The sequence below is a fragment of the Phaethon lepturus genome, unplaced genomic scaffold, assembly GCF_000687285.1.
Source record: "Phaethon lepturus isolate BGI_N335 unplaced genomic scaffold, ASM68728v1 scaffold24572, whole genome shotgun sequence".
Taxonomy (NCBI): Eukaryota; Metazoa; Chordata; class Aves; order Phaethontiformes; family Phaethontidae; genus Phaethon; species Phaethon lepturus.
In genome coordinates, this window is record NW_010522981.1 from 1 (window position 1) to 12,585 (window position 12,585).

At 39.7% G+C, this 12,585-nt stretch overlaps 1 protein-coding gene across 2 annotated transcripts; it reads right to left on the reverse strand.

Annotated features, from left to right (window-relative positions):
• Nucleotides 1–4,166: 4,166 nt before the first annotated feature.
• THOC7 (THO complex 7 homolog (Drosophila)) lies at nt 4,167–12,386 on the reverse strand. 2 transcript variants are annotated; one of them, XM_010281997.1, is made up of 7 exons: nt 12,285–12,386; nt 11,313–11,440; nt 10,971–11,057; nt 9,444–9,501; nt 5,805–5,871; nt 5,613–5,682; nt 4,167–4,397 (listed from the first exon to the last, which is right to left on the reverse strand). In XM_010281997.1, exons 2-7 carry the CDS (start codon nt 11,419–11,421, stop codon nt 4,330–4,332), a joined length of 459 nt encoding a protein of 152 aa, XP_010280299.1. In that variant the 5' UTR covers nt 11,422–11,440; nt 12,285–12,386; the 3' UTR covers nt 4,167–4,329. The 2 variants fall into 2 exon arrangements, with proteins under 2 accessions (XP_010280299.1, XP_010280298.1); XM_010281996.1 differs by having other exon boundaries at nt 4,330–4,397; nt 12,332–12,372.
• Nucleotides 12,387–12,585: the final 199 nt, after the last annotated feature.

Genomic DNA, 12,585 nt, shown 5'->3' on the forward strand with positions numbered 1-12,585 from the left:
GGTAAAAATCAGGAAATTCGGAATTAGTGTTGCGCCAGCGGGGTAGAACGCAAATACTCCCTAACTCGTCGTGCCCCTGCCGCGCCTCGGCTGGCGCTTGTCTGTGCAGCGATGGATCATTTCGGGGCGAGTTTCGGAGCTGCCGTAAGCCCAGGGGCCTAGTCCCGGGCGGTGTAAGCCGGCATGCCGCCTCGCTGGAGCTCCAGCCTGCCCGGCTCCTGCCAGCTGCTGTAGTTTGTGTAGCCCAAACGCATGGCCCCACACTGAAGCTACACAAAACACAGAGGTAACAAATGGAGAAAAGGGAGTTAGCTTCTAGAGTTCCTTCCTCGTGAGCTCCTTGATTAATACCAGCACCTGCCATTCAGCCAGCAACAGCAGCAGCCACTGCCCAACCTGATCAGCACTCTGCTTCTAGCGAGGACAGGCTGAGAGCTCCTCTTTCCACGAAACAAGCCCTCCGACATAAGGCCCCTCATCCGTCCCTTCAGGCCCCTGCTAACCTGGATAAAGACCACGGCGTACTGTGTCCCTGGCTTCAGGATTACTCTTGAATATCTGGGAAACTCCTCGGACGTGAGGATGCTGAGTCCTGTCAGCGGGGATGCACTGGCATCCCATTCCCCAAGCGCCTCGGGCACGTAACTGAGCAGCCTCGTGTGGCGATGCCGTGCCAGCTCCTGAGGGCTTCTTGCCCGCTGCCAGCAGGCAGGTGAATCATGCCAGGCCAGCGTGAACATCAGGCTGTCTGCAGGCAGGCTGCGGTGCGTGCCCGGCTCAGGACGCTCTGCTCCAGGCCTGCCTTTGCCTCCCGGCTGTTGTGGTGCTGCTCAGTACGTGGGGGCAGGAACAGCCTTCTTGTTCTGCCTTTACACAGTGCCTAGCAACGTGCAGGCCCTGGGTGACGAGCGGTGCTTCTAGGGACTTGCTGCAACACAGATGATAACGTTTATTAAAATAGACTTGGGAAATGAAGGCTGAGGTAACCCAGGAACGCATTTGATGATCGGGATGAAGTGTGAAAGGCTGAGCGCTTCTCTATTGCTAACTTGCTTTCCCTGGGGTCTGCTGTGTGCATGTATTTCAAGTGGTCCATACACTAGTATAATTTCCTTAATGCACGTATTCTAGAAAATAAAAATCATACAGGTTCCCAGACCAAAACTAACAGTACTTGCTTGTATTTCTGAATTTTTCTCCCCTCCCTTTTTTTTAATTCACAAAAAAAGGAGATCCCTTCTCAGACCTGAGGAAGAAAATAGGGGAAAGGATGATATGACAGCTGGAAAACGTACAGTTATCAGTATCTAAAATAATTAATAATTTCTATCTCATAAATCTTTGGGATATATTTTTTGCAATTTTCTTTGCTGGCAGCGGCTGTCTTCAAATTACCATGGTTTCAGAGATATCCATCACTTGGCAGTGTGTCACCATGACCCTCTTTCTCCTCCTTACTCCATCCCTCCATGGAGCTTACTAAATCTCTCTTAAAAAATTCTGCCAAAGCTACCAATTTTGTCCAACGTTCCACTCTCCCTCCACCGCTCTCTTGTTTGGAGAGCACAGAAAAACAAGTTCTGGCATAGAAAATGTCAGCTTATCACTTCAGCATCTCTCTTTCTGGCACTTGCATTAAGATGGAGCACTTAGGCATATAATGATTTTTCAGCTCAGATACAGACAAGGTAAATCCCAAGAACAGGAAAGATTTCTTATTTAAATAGTGTGGTTGTTGAGATCTTCAGTTTATATATGTACAGATTTTTATATGTGTACTTTTAGAGTCAATGCAGATAAGCAGCATCATAGCAGGAGAGCTTTCCAGGCAGGGATGAAACAGTGACTATCACCTGTGCCTTGGAAATAAGACGCAAAGAAAACTTCATCAGAAGAATAAAGGAGATGCAGGTATCTATTTTCAACATATGCATAGCAGATTCAAACCTGGAACTTTGGCTTAACAACAGAGCAGTTTAAATGTTGCCTGGTATTACAATTTCATTTGGTTTTCTTTCTCTTTTGGTAAAAATCTAATGTTCAAGAGGTTAGAGGTATAAATACTGAAAAAAAATCGGTGCAAAGATTTTGGATGTCCCACTGAGGCTGCACTTGTGATGAACTGATGTCACTTTTTTTTGGTTGCTCTCGATGGCAGTAGGGTGACATCACCCTCTTGCTGCCACATTGCACTAGGGCAACTTGATTTTCCAGGGCAGTAATTGCTTTTCAAGATTGCATCACTAATTCAAACTAGAATATGCTCCATCCTTAGCCGTACGTTTCGCTTCTCTTCTGTACGACTTTTGCTTCTGTGTATGTATTCCTTACCAGATGGACAGACTCACGCACTGGCATGTTTCTGGTCAGGTTCTATACAGAGCAGCACAAGTTCCAAGATAAGATACTTGAGTGATCCAAGTAAAATTCCAAACTACTGGGTAAAACAAAGAATAGAAAAATTTGAGGTTTTCATGACAACGTTGTTACAGAGACTGTTTTTAGCTGGTAAATGTCATCCACTGCTGCACCAAAATACAATCTAGGTAGCTCATGGAGGGCCTTTCAACCAGGAAAAATATTAATATGCTTTAAAAATGTCTTGAGACTTTTATGATCTTTATAATTCATGAAAGTGACTCCTCCTTGATTTGGCAACAATTCAGTTATCGCTGCTTTACAAAATACTTTACTATTCGCTGTTGTTAGGAGGGGAAAAGACGCAGAACAGTAAATACTTTTTGTCAGTGTATTTTTCATATTAAACCCCTTTTGTTTGCTTACCCCCCTCCAGTCTGCAAAATTTGTAGTGCACAAGAAGCACTGCATGTCTACACAGGCTCTATCAGGCAAACCTGAGCTTCCCCTGCATTCTGAGATGACCAGCTGTGAACTAGAAGACTTTTGACAGCTTATTAGTCGGGGGCTGCACTTGTATGACTTCTTGTTCAGCTGGCTTGCCTTTAGCAAACTTGGAACGCGAGCAAAACAAGCTCAGATATGTCTGTTCAGCCCAACGCACTCAGATCCACAGCCACTGAGAGTGGGAATATATGGCATTTGGACTATAAAAGTCCAAAGTCACAATCCTGGAAATGCCCCCAGCTGTCACCTAGTTTGACAAGGAGGCTCTATTCTGTGTAGCATCGTTATTTTACTTCAACCACATTTACTTGACTCTGAGCAAGATCCAAAGCATGTTCCTTTACCCAAGCCACTGGAAGGCTTGATTTAACAGCTGTTTTTAGAGCATGGCTAACAGGTAGTGAGTGACACGACATACTACTGCCCCTTGTTCCTTCCTCCCTGCCTTACAAAAGCTTAGAACATACTCAGTTCTCTTCTCTGGTTGGGAAGGTTGAAACCTGTATTTCCTACCTCCCAACAAACTGCTCGGGCTGCTGGATGATCAAGGTGGATAGATTCCACCCTCCCTATTAATATTAAAAGTTATCTGAGATTCTTTAACATTATGATTGCCGCTCTACTGCTTTGGTTCATCATCACGAGAAAGGAAGGGTTCCACCATCTATTTCAGGAACTATGTTGTATTTCATAATAGTCAATTGACAGATAAAATCCAGAAGCGGATTATCAACGGTATCAGGATTAGATTTCTGGTTCTACAAGAACAAAGCTTTTGAACTGCAGTTTTAAGCATGTGACTTTTGATGTGGTTGCACAGAACACAGCGTAGTGAGGCTCAGATCACTGCAGTTCTTAACATCACCTTAAGGAAAAAAAATAAAGCTAGTACAGTATGATTTTTGTTGTTCCACAGCCCCTGACAAGCATTAATTCTATAGAAGTAGTATGTTTTATATGAAACTAGAAATTCCACTCTATTCACAGGTAAGTTCTAAACAGCAGCTACTTCGGAAAATTAAGACTTACTTAGTTCAGTTTTAGGTCCCATCTGGACTAGTGTATGGAAGCTGGGACTCATGCAAAGATGTAGTGCCCTCAGTCCTGTGTCAAGTAAGAAAAGGAGCCCTTACGCCCTTAGGCTCAATGCCAACTAAAAATAGGAAACACTTTGTTAACACCTTTTATTGACAATGTTTTGCAAGTTCACAAGTACTGTGCAGAAGCTTCATCCTTTGTAAAATAAAATATATTTGTCACAAATTACCAAGTTTGTGGATGAATGCAAAGTGCCTGTTTGCACAGATCTGTAACTGTTTTCCCCTGAAGCATTAGCAAAACAAGTATTTTGTATAAAAATTCACAGAAGCAGTAGAAAACTTATTTTTCATCTCTCCCTTTCTTACTGTTGGTTTCAACACAAAGTTTGGACATTCAACAGTATAGTCAGTCTTCATATTACATCTACTGTTTAGTCTCGGTTTCCATCTGAGTTTCTTGAGATTCTTCAGCTTCTGAAAGTTTTTCATCATCTAAAATTCAATATTACCATTAGTCAAACATGTTTGGTTATATTTACAGACTATATTGCACAGCTGTGTCCCACTTAAATATTTTTATGTTGATTGCCTTAAATGTGTAGTTTAGTATCTCATTATACAAAATGCTATGTTAAAAAAAAAAAATCCTTCAAATTTTTTGAGGCTGTTATCTGTAACAGCTATTACAGGAAACATGGGGTAAATCCTATAGTATCAATCCAAGCAAACAGTACTGGATTGCTTCAAGTTACATGCCTTCTCTTTTCCTATTAATGGTTTATTTCAAACCGAAGCTGTGCCTTCCACCAAAACATTACTTCCTTTACAAAATTTTAGATGCTAAAAGGGAATCTATACATTCATGTGAAAATGTCTTTTAGAGACTAATACTTAAGCAAGTGTTAGTAACACATAATAACAATAACCTTCTGCTAAAGTGCACTTAGGATTAACAGTTTATTCTGCTTAAGAAGATCTAGATGGCCTTAGAGAAGGAAAGTCTGCTCTTATAGCCATCTACGTATGTTAAACGGGTCATGCTCAAAGCCTATACCAATTATTCCATCTTGGAAAGACACAGCAAAAATCCAGTAAATAACATTGAAAACAAATTATCCATATTAGAGCATGACAAATAAGCACTGATTTGAAAATATGTTTTTGTATGACAAAAGATGAGTATGACTAAATTCCTGAATGTAGCTCGTCTATGACAGTTTTAGTCCCTGCTCTATTACAGACTCACTGTCTGAGTAAGTAAGTCATTTAGCTTTCCTGTATTCCAGTTTCTTTTTAGAAAAGCCTCAGACGACACCATGATGCAGTGACATGTTCAAAACTACTGAAACAGGAATTACACAAATAAGTTTGGAAACTATGCACAAGAATACTTTGCTGTAAGAAATACTTTTTCTGTTTAATAAAGACAACCTCAAATTGCTATTCTCCGTCCCCACATTTTAAAGAAGTCTGTTGTCTACAGATTAATCTGAAGCTAGTCAGGAAATGACATGGTAGCTAGCCTGTAGAAGGAAAAAATTCTGAGCAGTCTCAGGCTCTGGACTACCACTGGGAAAAAAAATGCTGTCAATGCAAGAGGTCACCAACCTCAATTGCACGTAGCTAGACCACTGCTGGAAGCTGTGATTCCTTTGGATCCGCTGAAACACAGCCCAGTTATATGTATTACCCAAGAACACCACTTACTTTCCAGGGTTTGCTGAAGCTCATGGATGGTGCTCAGCAGAACGTGAAACTGCTTTCTTCTCAGCTCCAACTGGAACGATGAAATATATAAATTTTAGGAAACAAAGAGCACATACAGCCAAACAACCTACAGCAGATTCTCCATTAATTATGTTCCTAATAGTTATATAACAATCTCTATGAAAAACCTACCTTATCTTCAACATTTTCTTTAATATGAGAAAGATGTTGAAGTTCTTTTCCCAAAGCTTCCAGCTGCCTGAAAAGAAATTGTCACAGTATTTTTAAAAAGTTCTGTAAAATTCTTGAAAAATAGATTTTAACTAAGTAGAGGAAAAAGAACCATTAAATAAACAGCAAAGGTAAACAAAGCGTAACAAATGAAATTATATTAGAGGTATGGCCACTTCACATAAATGTTTAACTACTGTCATAAACTTGTAGTTTCAGGACTTTTACAGAAAAAAAGGACCCCAAGCTGGAATACAGTTGTACATTGGGCATTTGACTCTAACGATTCAGTCCTGCCACAAACATGTTATTTACTTGATGATAAAATGAAAGTTAAAGAAGTGGGTTACATTAAACACTCATAGCATTTTCGTAGGCCTCACTACTTCACTGACTTCTTTATGTTGACATGAATAGATTAAATAAAAACATAGCATCAGCAGGGAGAACATGTTTGATAAACCTACACACCTTACAAACAAACACAATTCCCAGACACAACAATTGACAAAACACAGTCAAGTATCTTATCTCTGACAACGGCCTGACCAGACAGAGTAGTGGATAACATGTAGACTTTACATATGTAAAGGCGTATGTAGAATAATCCACATTTTTGATGAAACATGATACAACTTATGCCTCAGCACACAGAATTTAACACTGCGATCCATGTAAATACTCACTTCCTTCTCAAATGCCAGTTTTTATTTTAATTGATTGCCTCTGACATTAACATATGAAGTAATTGTGCAGCACCTGTAATCTTCATTGTTATTCATACATCATCTTTCAACGCCTCTTTGGGATCTTTCTGCAAACTTTGATTGTTTTCTGTTCTCACTTGGACTCACCATGGACCACCACCATCCTTTTTGAGGTAGGGCAAAGAGTAACAGGTACCATAATGTACGCTAGCTTTCGAATGAGGATGGAGCATCAACTCTTAAACTCAAACCTCCAGTTTGGCTCTTCTACTTTTCCTCTAATTCCTACCATAATTCATGCTCCATGTAATAAGAACAATCTGTTTCTTTAAAGGTGAAGTGGATTGAGGCTGACCATCCCTGATCAATTAGGAGGCAGAGCCATATAGGGGTCAGCAAGGGAGTAAAAGGTGTTTTTCTGAAGCACTGACAGCTGCTGGAACTAGTCTAGGCAGGGAACCACAAACGGGCCCAAGTAACTCACGATGGCTGGGAAGGAGGTCTGTTTTAGTGCTACCTGAGGGGTGTTGTCTTTTTTTTTACGCCAGGATACTTGGTACCTTGAAGGGAATGCCTGGAAGAGGGCTGGGTGTGACATTATCCTTTCCTACAATGGAAACAGGCTAACAGCTTATAGGCCTATACAATCATTTCACTAGTATTTGGTTTCTAGTTTCTGAAAGACTTCTATTTGGCCAAATCTGGCTGTTTATACTGTGCTGTCGGGTATAAGCAGACTATGAGAAGACGTGCAATTTTATTCTTGTAACATCCAAGCTACACCTGGAATTTTACTACTTTTACTTTCTGCTCCAGAGAATATTTGCCTAGCCTTCTCATTTTTGTGTCTTCTTTTCTAAGACACAGTGACATTTCTTGGTCCTCTTAACACCTCTTCTGATACTGCATCTAATTAGACTGTGGGCACTTCCATTTAGTAGTTCAGCTCCTGTCACTTCCTGAATTGGCTCCTGTGCGTTACTTCTGACTAAGCTGATAACAGCTTCTCTTCTTTTGTGCTGTATGACTAGTTGTTCCAAGAAACAGTCCCTTAAAAGCATAAAGGAAGTATTTTCCTGAACTTTGTCCTATTGTGCCGTATGACCTGCAAAAGCTATAAATGTAACTCTAGCAATAAACCATGACATTTCTCCCTCACAGTAAGTTTTCTCAAGTGTTTTTAGTGATTAGGAATTCCACGAAAAGCATGACATTGTTAGTGAGCCTTCCTCCCTTCTGATTTAAGGATGGTCCTTCTTGGTTCATAGCATGATTTTCTGATACTTTGCACAGACTGGAGAGAAAGGAAGCCTTGTAATTAAAACATTGGATGAAAACTTCCCTCTAGTTCCTACATTTAAAGTCTATTTACTCGGAGAGGTCAATTAAAGCTAAACTATGTATGAACCAAGCCCCCTTTAAAAATGTTCCATTCTGTTACTATGTCTTATTTCCCCATCTCTAAAATGAAGGATCATACTCTGCTATAGTTCAAGTCTGTGTCTTTGACTACAGATAAGGAAGAGTAAGGACAAAAGAGCATACACTGTAGCCATTCTTCCAGCAGAAGAACACCCTGGTATTTCAAACTGTAATATACTCTTCTAAAGAGATAATGAAATTAAGTTTAAGAAAAGACAAAATGCCAAATTTACTAGCTGTAACTTACCACCATTTTTAGCTTTGCTGAAGAAACTTTTATGTTTGGATATGTTAATCAAAATCAGAACAACCTCTCCAAACCTAAACAACCTGGCATCCTCTGAGAAAAAAGTATTATCATTTAGTTGTTTCCATTCTTAATCAATTGACTTGTCTGAAAAACTTCACTTTTGATAATTCTTTATTATAAAGCCTCACTTGATAAACAGCACATGCTGACTAATGAAGTAAGTAGTCAAGCCTCATGAGAATTGCCTGTAATAATCAAAGTTGTGGTAATGAAATCCAGGCACGGAAAAACAACATACAAGAAAGAAATGTGTGAAATATTCTCAGTGGTTTACAGCTATAAAAATCCTACTATTGGGGTAATAATATAATAAAAAAACCAAACCTTCCTGGCTATAAAAGGCCATGGAACGTGAAAAGATAAGACTCCCTCTGCAATTTCACTGAAAGTGGGCAACAGGATAGGTGCAAGCTGCGCTTAAATGAGAACAATAACCCCATGCTACATCTTTAATCAGGTTAAGAAGAACAAACTCATAGATGCAATGAGTTCTGGAATGTTTCTGTGGCTTGATAAAGTTAAAAAGATTGTGTCCCCACAACTGCTCAACATGACCCAAAAAGCACAGGCAAGTGATCCAAATCCAACAATGACACAAGCAATACTAGAAGTTACATGCAAGATGAGTTTGACAACAGGTAGGACTAACCTGCATGCCAGGGTAGGCTATATTGTGATACACAACGTAGTAATTTATAACCAGGCATGCAGGAACAACTACTACAAAGAAAACATTAAAAAAAACCCTAAGAGCTGTCTCCTGCTTTCTCTCATTCCACCTTACTTGTTTGTGTGTTACATGTTTTGCATGACTACTGAATCCCTTACTGGCACACTTTACAGCAGTCCCCCGCTATCTCTCTTTTCTGAGCAACTCAGCCCTGGTAAACTGACACTAGACATGCACTTACATCTGAGTTTACTTATCCATCTTAACAGTGGAAAAGTTTAAAATACAAAGCAACTAGCAATGGTTCTGAACCCATACAGATGGAGATGAATTAAAGAAAGCGGGTAAGGGCACAACAAAACCCAAGTTTTTCCTGTGTCAAAAGAAATTATGTAAAAGTGAGGAAAGGTCAAATTGAAACCAAGAAAATGTCAAATCTGGTGACTTCTATCTTACTGGTTTACTGTAATTCAATGTAGTCTCATACTTACTTCAGTGTTTCATGTCTGTCTGGATGGTGTTGTATGACTTTGGCCAGTGCATCATATTCTGAAAGAAATTTAAATAGTTAGTCTAAATAATTCTGAAAGTATAGATTCAAGAACCAAAAATCAGGTACCATAGAAAGGTACAGATTCTTCCTCCCTGAAAAACTATTTTACCATTTTTTAAATTTGTACGTAACACCTTACATATATTAAAAAGTACCTGCAAATGTACTTATTTTTATATACATATAAAAATGTATATAATTTATACCATGCTGTAACATTTCAAAGTAGACGATTACATCAAAAGAGATTTTAAATAAACTACAAATACGATTGTAGGCCATCTACTCACTCAAACTTACCCAGTGGTAGTGATTCGTAAAGGATGAGGCCAGAAAACACGACCTTTAGATAGCTCTGCATTGCTGCACACTTGGTCTTTTGTGTACGATTCATAAGCATTGGTTTTAGATACCATCTAATGTATATGTATAGAAAATGGTGCTGATAAGATGTTAGACATAAACATTTAACATTTTTAGAAAAAAAGTATGTAATACTGCATGAGAAACAACAGGATTTTTTAACTGTATTACACATTAAGAACAATATTATGGCTATAGAGGCAACTAACATAGCCATTTCCCAACAGTAAGATTGTACATATGCCAACTACCTCATTCACATGGAAAAATCTGTGCTGCAGGCTGGACAGAACATATCAAGAAGCAAATACTTCAGACCTATGTTTGTGAAGACATAGGAACTCTACATTCCTACTAGTTAAGGCTCTCTTAACTTCCAGTTGAGTCTAAAATTATCCACTAAGTTGATCAAACAGTTGTATTTAAAATCTCTAATCTGTTATACTTTAAAACATTTTCTTTTTGTATTTCATTTATTAAGAAAACAAAAATTCTTGCTTCTCTTCCATTGTTAATCTTTTGATAAGACAGTATTACAGGGAAATGCTTTAAGTTTCAATTGAAATTATCAGTGCATACTTTTAAGAGTAGGGAAAAAATACACCTCTCGTAACAGTTATTCAGTAAGGACACATACAGAGTTGCTGGGTGTGTACCTGGCACCACTGTCTCTGTGTATGCCAAGACATTACCTTCCCTTAAGAGCTGAAGGAATACACTTGCATGATCCTCAGTGCTGCGTGTAAGTCTATTCAACTCTTGCCTCGCTATTAATAATGTGCTTTAGTTCTCCTCAAGGCACCTGAATTATGATAGGATGTTTTTGGGTTTTCTCTGGCCTGAAAACATCTCTCTGAACTACTGTTTTATGTTTTCTCGATGTTGCGGGTCATTGAGTTCTACTGGTTCAGTCTTGCCTGCCACATCCACCAGAAATTTTCCGTAGTGGGTGTCGAACCCACCAGACTAAATATAGTATTCACAATGCCAGCATATTCCCTTGCACATTCAAAAATTTGGAATCTATTTTCTGATACAATATATTTTAAAAGATAGCAAAATAATGAAACCAACCAGTGTAAAAACAGCTATTGCTCCTTACCCTGGCGATTTTTTCGAATCCTTTTTGCTTGCAGGATTTGTTTTTTGCATTCAGAAATCTTCTCATGTGCTGCAGTTATACTATTTTCTTAAAAAAAAAAAAAAAATATACAGAGTTATACTGAAATCAAGCAATACATGTAAGCAAGTCATTCTGCTAAATGATAAAAAGATAAAGAGCTGTTTGTGACATGGTGGCCTGCTCACTCCATCAGCTTCAAAACTACATGCACTTCAATAGGTTAAAAAAGCTTTTATTTGTATGTATTTTATATACTGGTAAAATGCTTACAGCATATTTATGAGTTAGAAACAGAAACCAGTAATGTTTTCTCATCTTTACCTATGTCCTTATAGATTTTTTCATAATTTTCCATTTCTCTGAGGTTCATATCATACACCAGAAGAGTTTTTCCCATTGAAAATTCACACTGTGATAAAGTACTCAGCATTCGTTGGTACTGGCTGTAACTGAAAACAGACAAGATATTTATTCCTAAGCAGCATAAAAATACACCCTGCCTTTACAAAACAAAGCCTCACGTAGGGTAAGAAACAGGTAAACAACAATTATTAAAGAAATCAAATACTTCAAAGATTGAACATGTAATATTTTGAAAGCGCAGTTAGAAACACTACACCTAATAATTCTACCATCATGCCCTTAAAGGTGCAAAATGAGTATTAAAGCAACAGGCAGATCGATCCAGGGCTTACAAACTTCCCAGCTAAGGCTGGCACTATGACGACTGAGATTAGTATTTTAACACTGCAGTGCTTCTCTGGACGCACAATCGCTATGTTGTGTCCTCCGTGAATTTATAGCCAGTACTGGTGCAGACCCCACAGTAGAACACCACATTATCACTCATCCCTCGCTACTTTAGCCTGTTTAAATAACTAAAAAAAATAGAACTGCAGCACCAGAAATACCAGCAGTACTACCCTTCCCTAACAGAACAAATGCAGAACTGCCAACTAACTGCCAAATATTCAAGTTGTGATTCTGCTATAATAGCGGGACTCTGGGACGGATCAGGCAAGCGGCAGGACAATCCTGAGGGCATTCCAGCGGTGCTGGCAGATTTCATGATACAGCCTTCAGTCATTTCTGACCCGTCTCTAGTCCTCATCTCCTACCACAGCGCTCAGCGTTTGTACTGGAAACACTGTCACAGAGCCATGCTGAAAAGCAGATGTATACATTTTAACATGGATCTTTCCAAAATGGATCAAGCCCAGTTTTCCACTGAAACGCGAGCTAGTCAGTTCCAAGCCCTAAAAAAAAAACCCCCAAAAAACAGAAAACAAATACCCTTCCTCTTGAGATCCGGAATTACACCACTTAATGAAACTCTTCACCAACAAATTGATCCGCCTGTCATCACCAGCACCATCGCCATCGATTGCGAATACCTTCATCTGAAGAAAACCTCCCGTTTAACGCCTCACGTTATGGCAGCCGCATCCCCGAGCCGAGCGCGGGTTTCACCCCGGACCTCCAGGGAACGGTTCCCGGGGCTACACCGGGAGCCTCTGTTAAAGGGAGGGCGGCGGCGGGCCCCGGCCCGGAGCGTGGGGCTGAGGGACCCTGGGGCCGGGGCGGAGAGGCCTGG

Excerpts from the sequence above, each read along its gene's own strand:
- THOC7 (XM_010281996.1), bottom strand. The coding sequence starts at position 12,372 with ATGGCGATGGTGCTGGTGATGACAGGCGGATCAATTTGTTG. Across the intron at positions 5,683-5,804 it reads AAGAAAATGTTGAAGATAAG|TTGGAGCTGAGAAGAAAGCA; the intron begins GTAGGTTTTTCA and ends TCATCGTTCCAG. Across the intron at positions 4,398-5,612 it reads GCTTCAGCAAACCCTGGAAA|ATGATGAAAAACTTTCAGAA; the intron begins GTAAGTGGTGTT and ends ATTGAATTTTAG.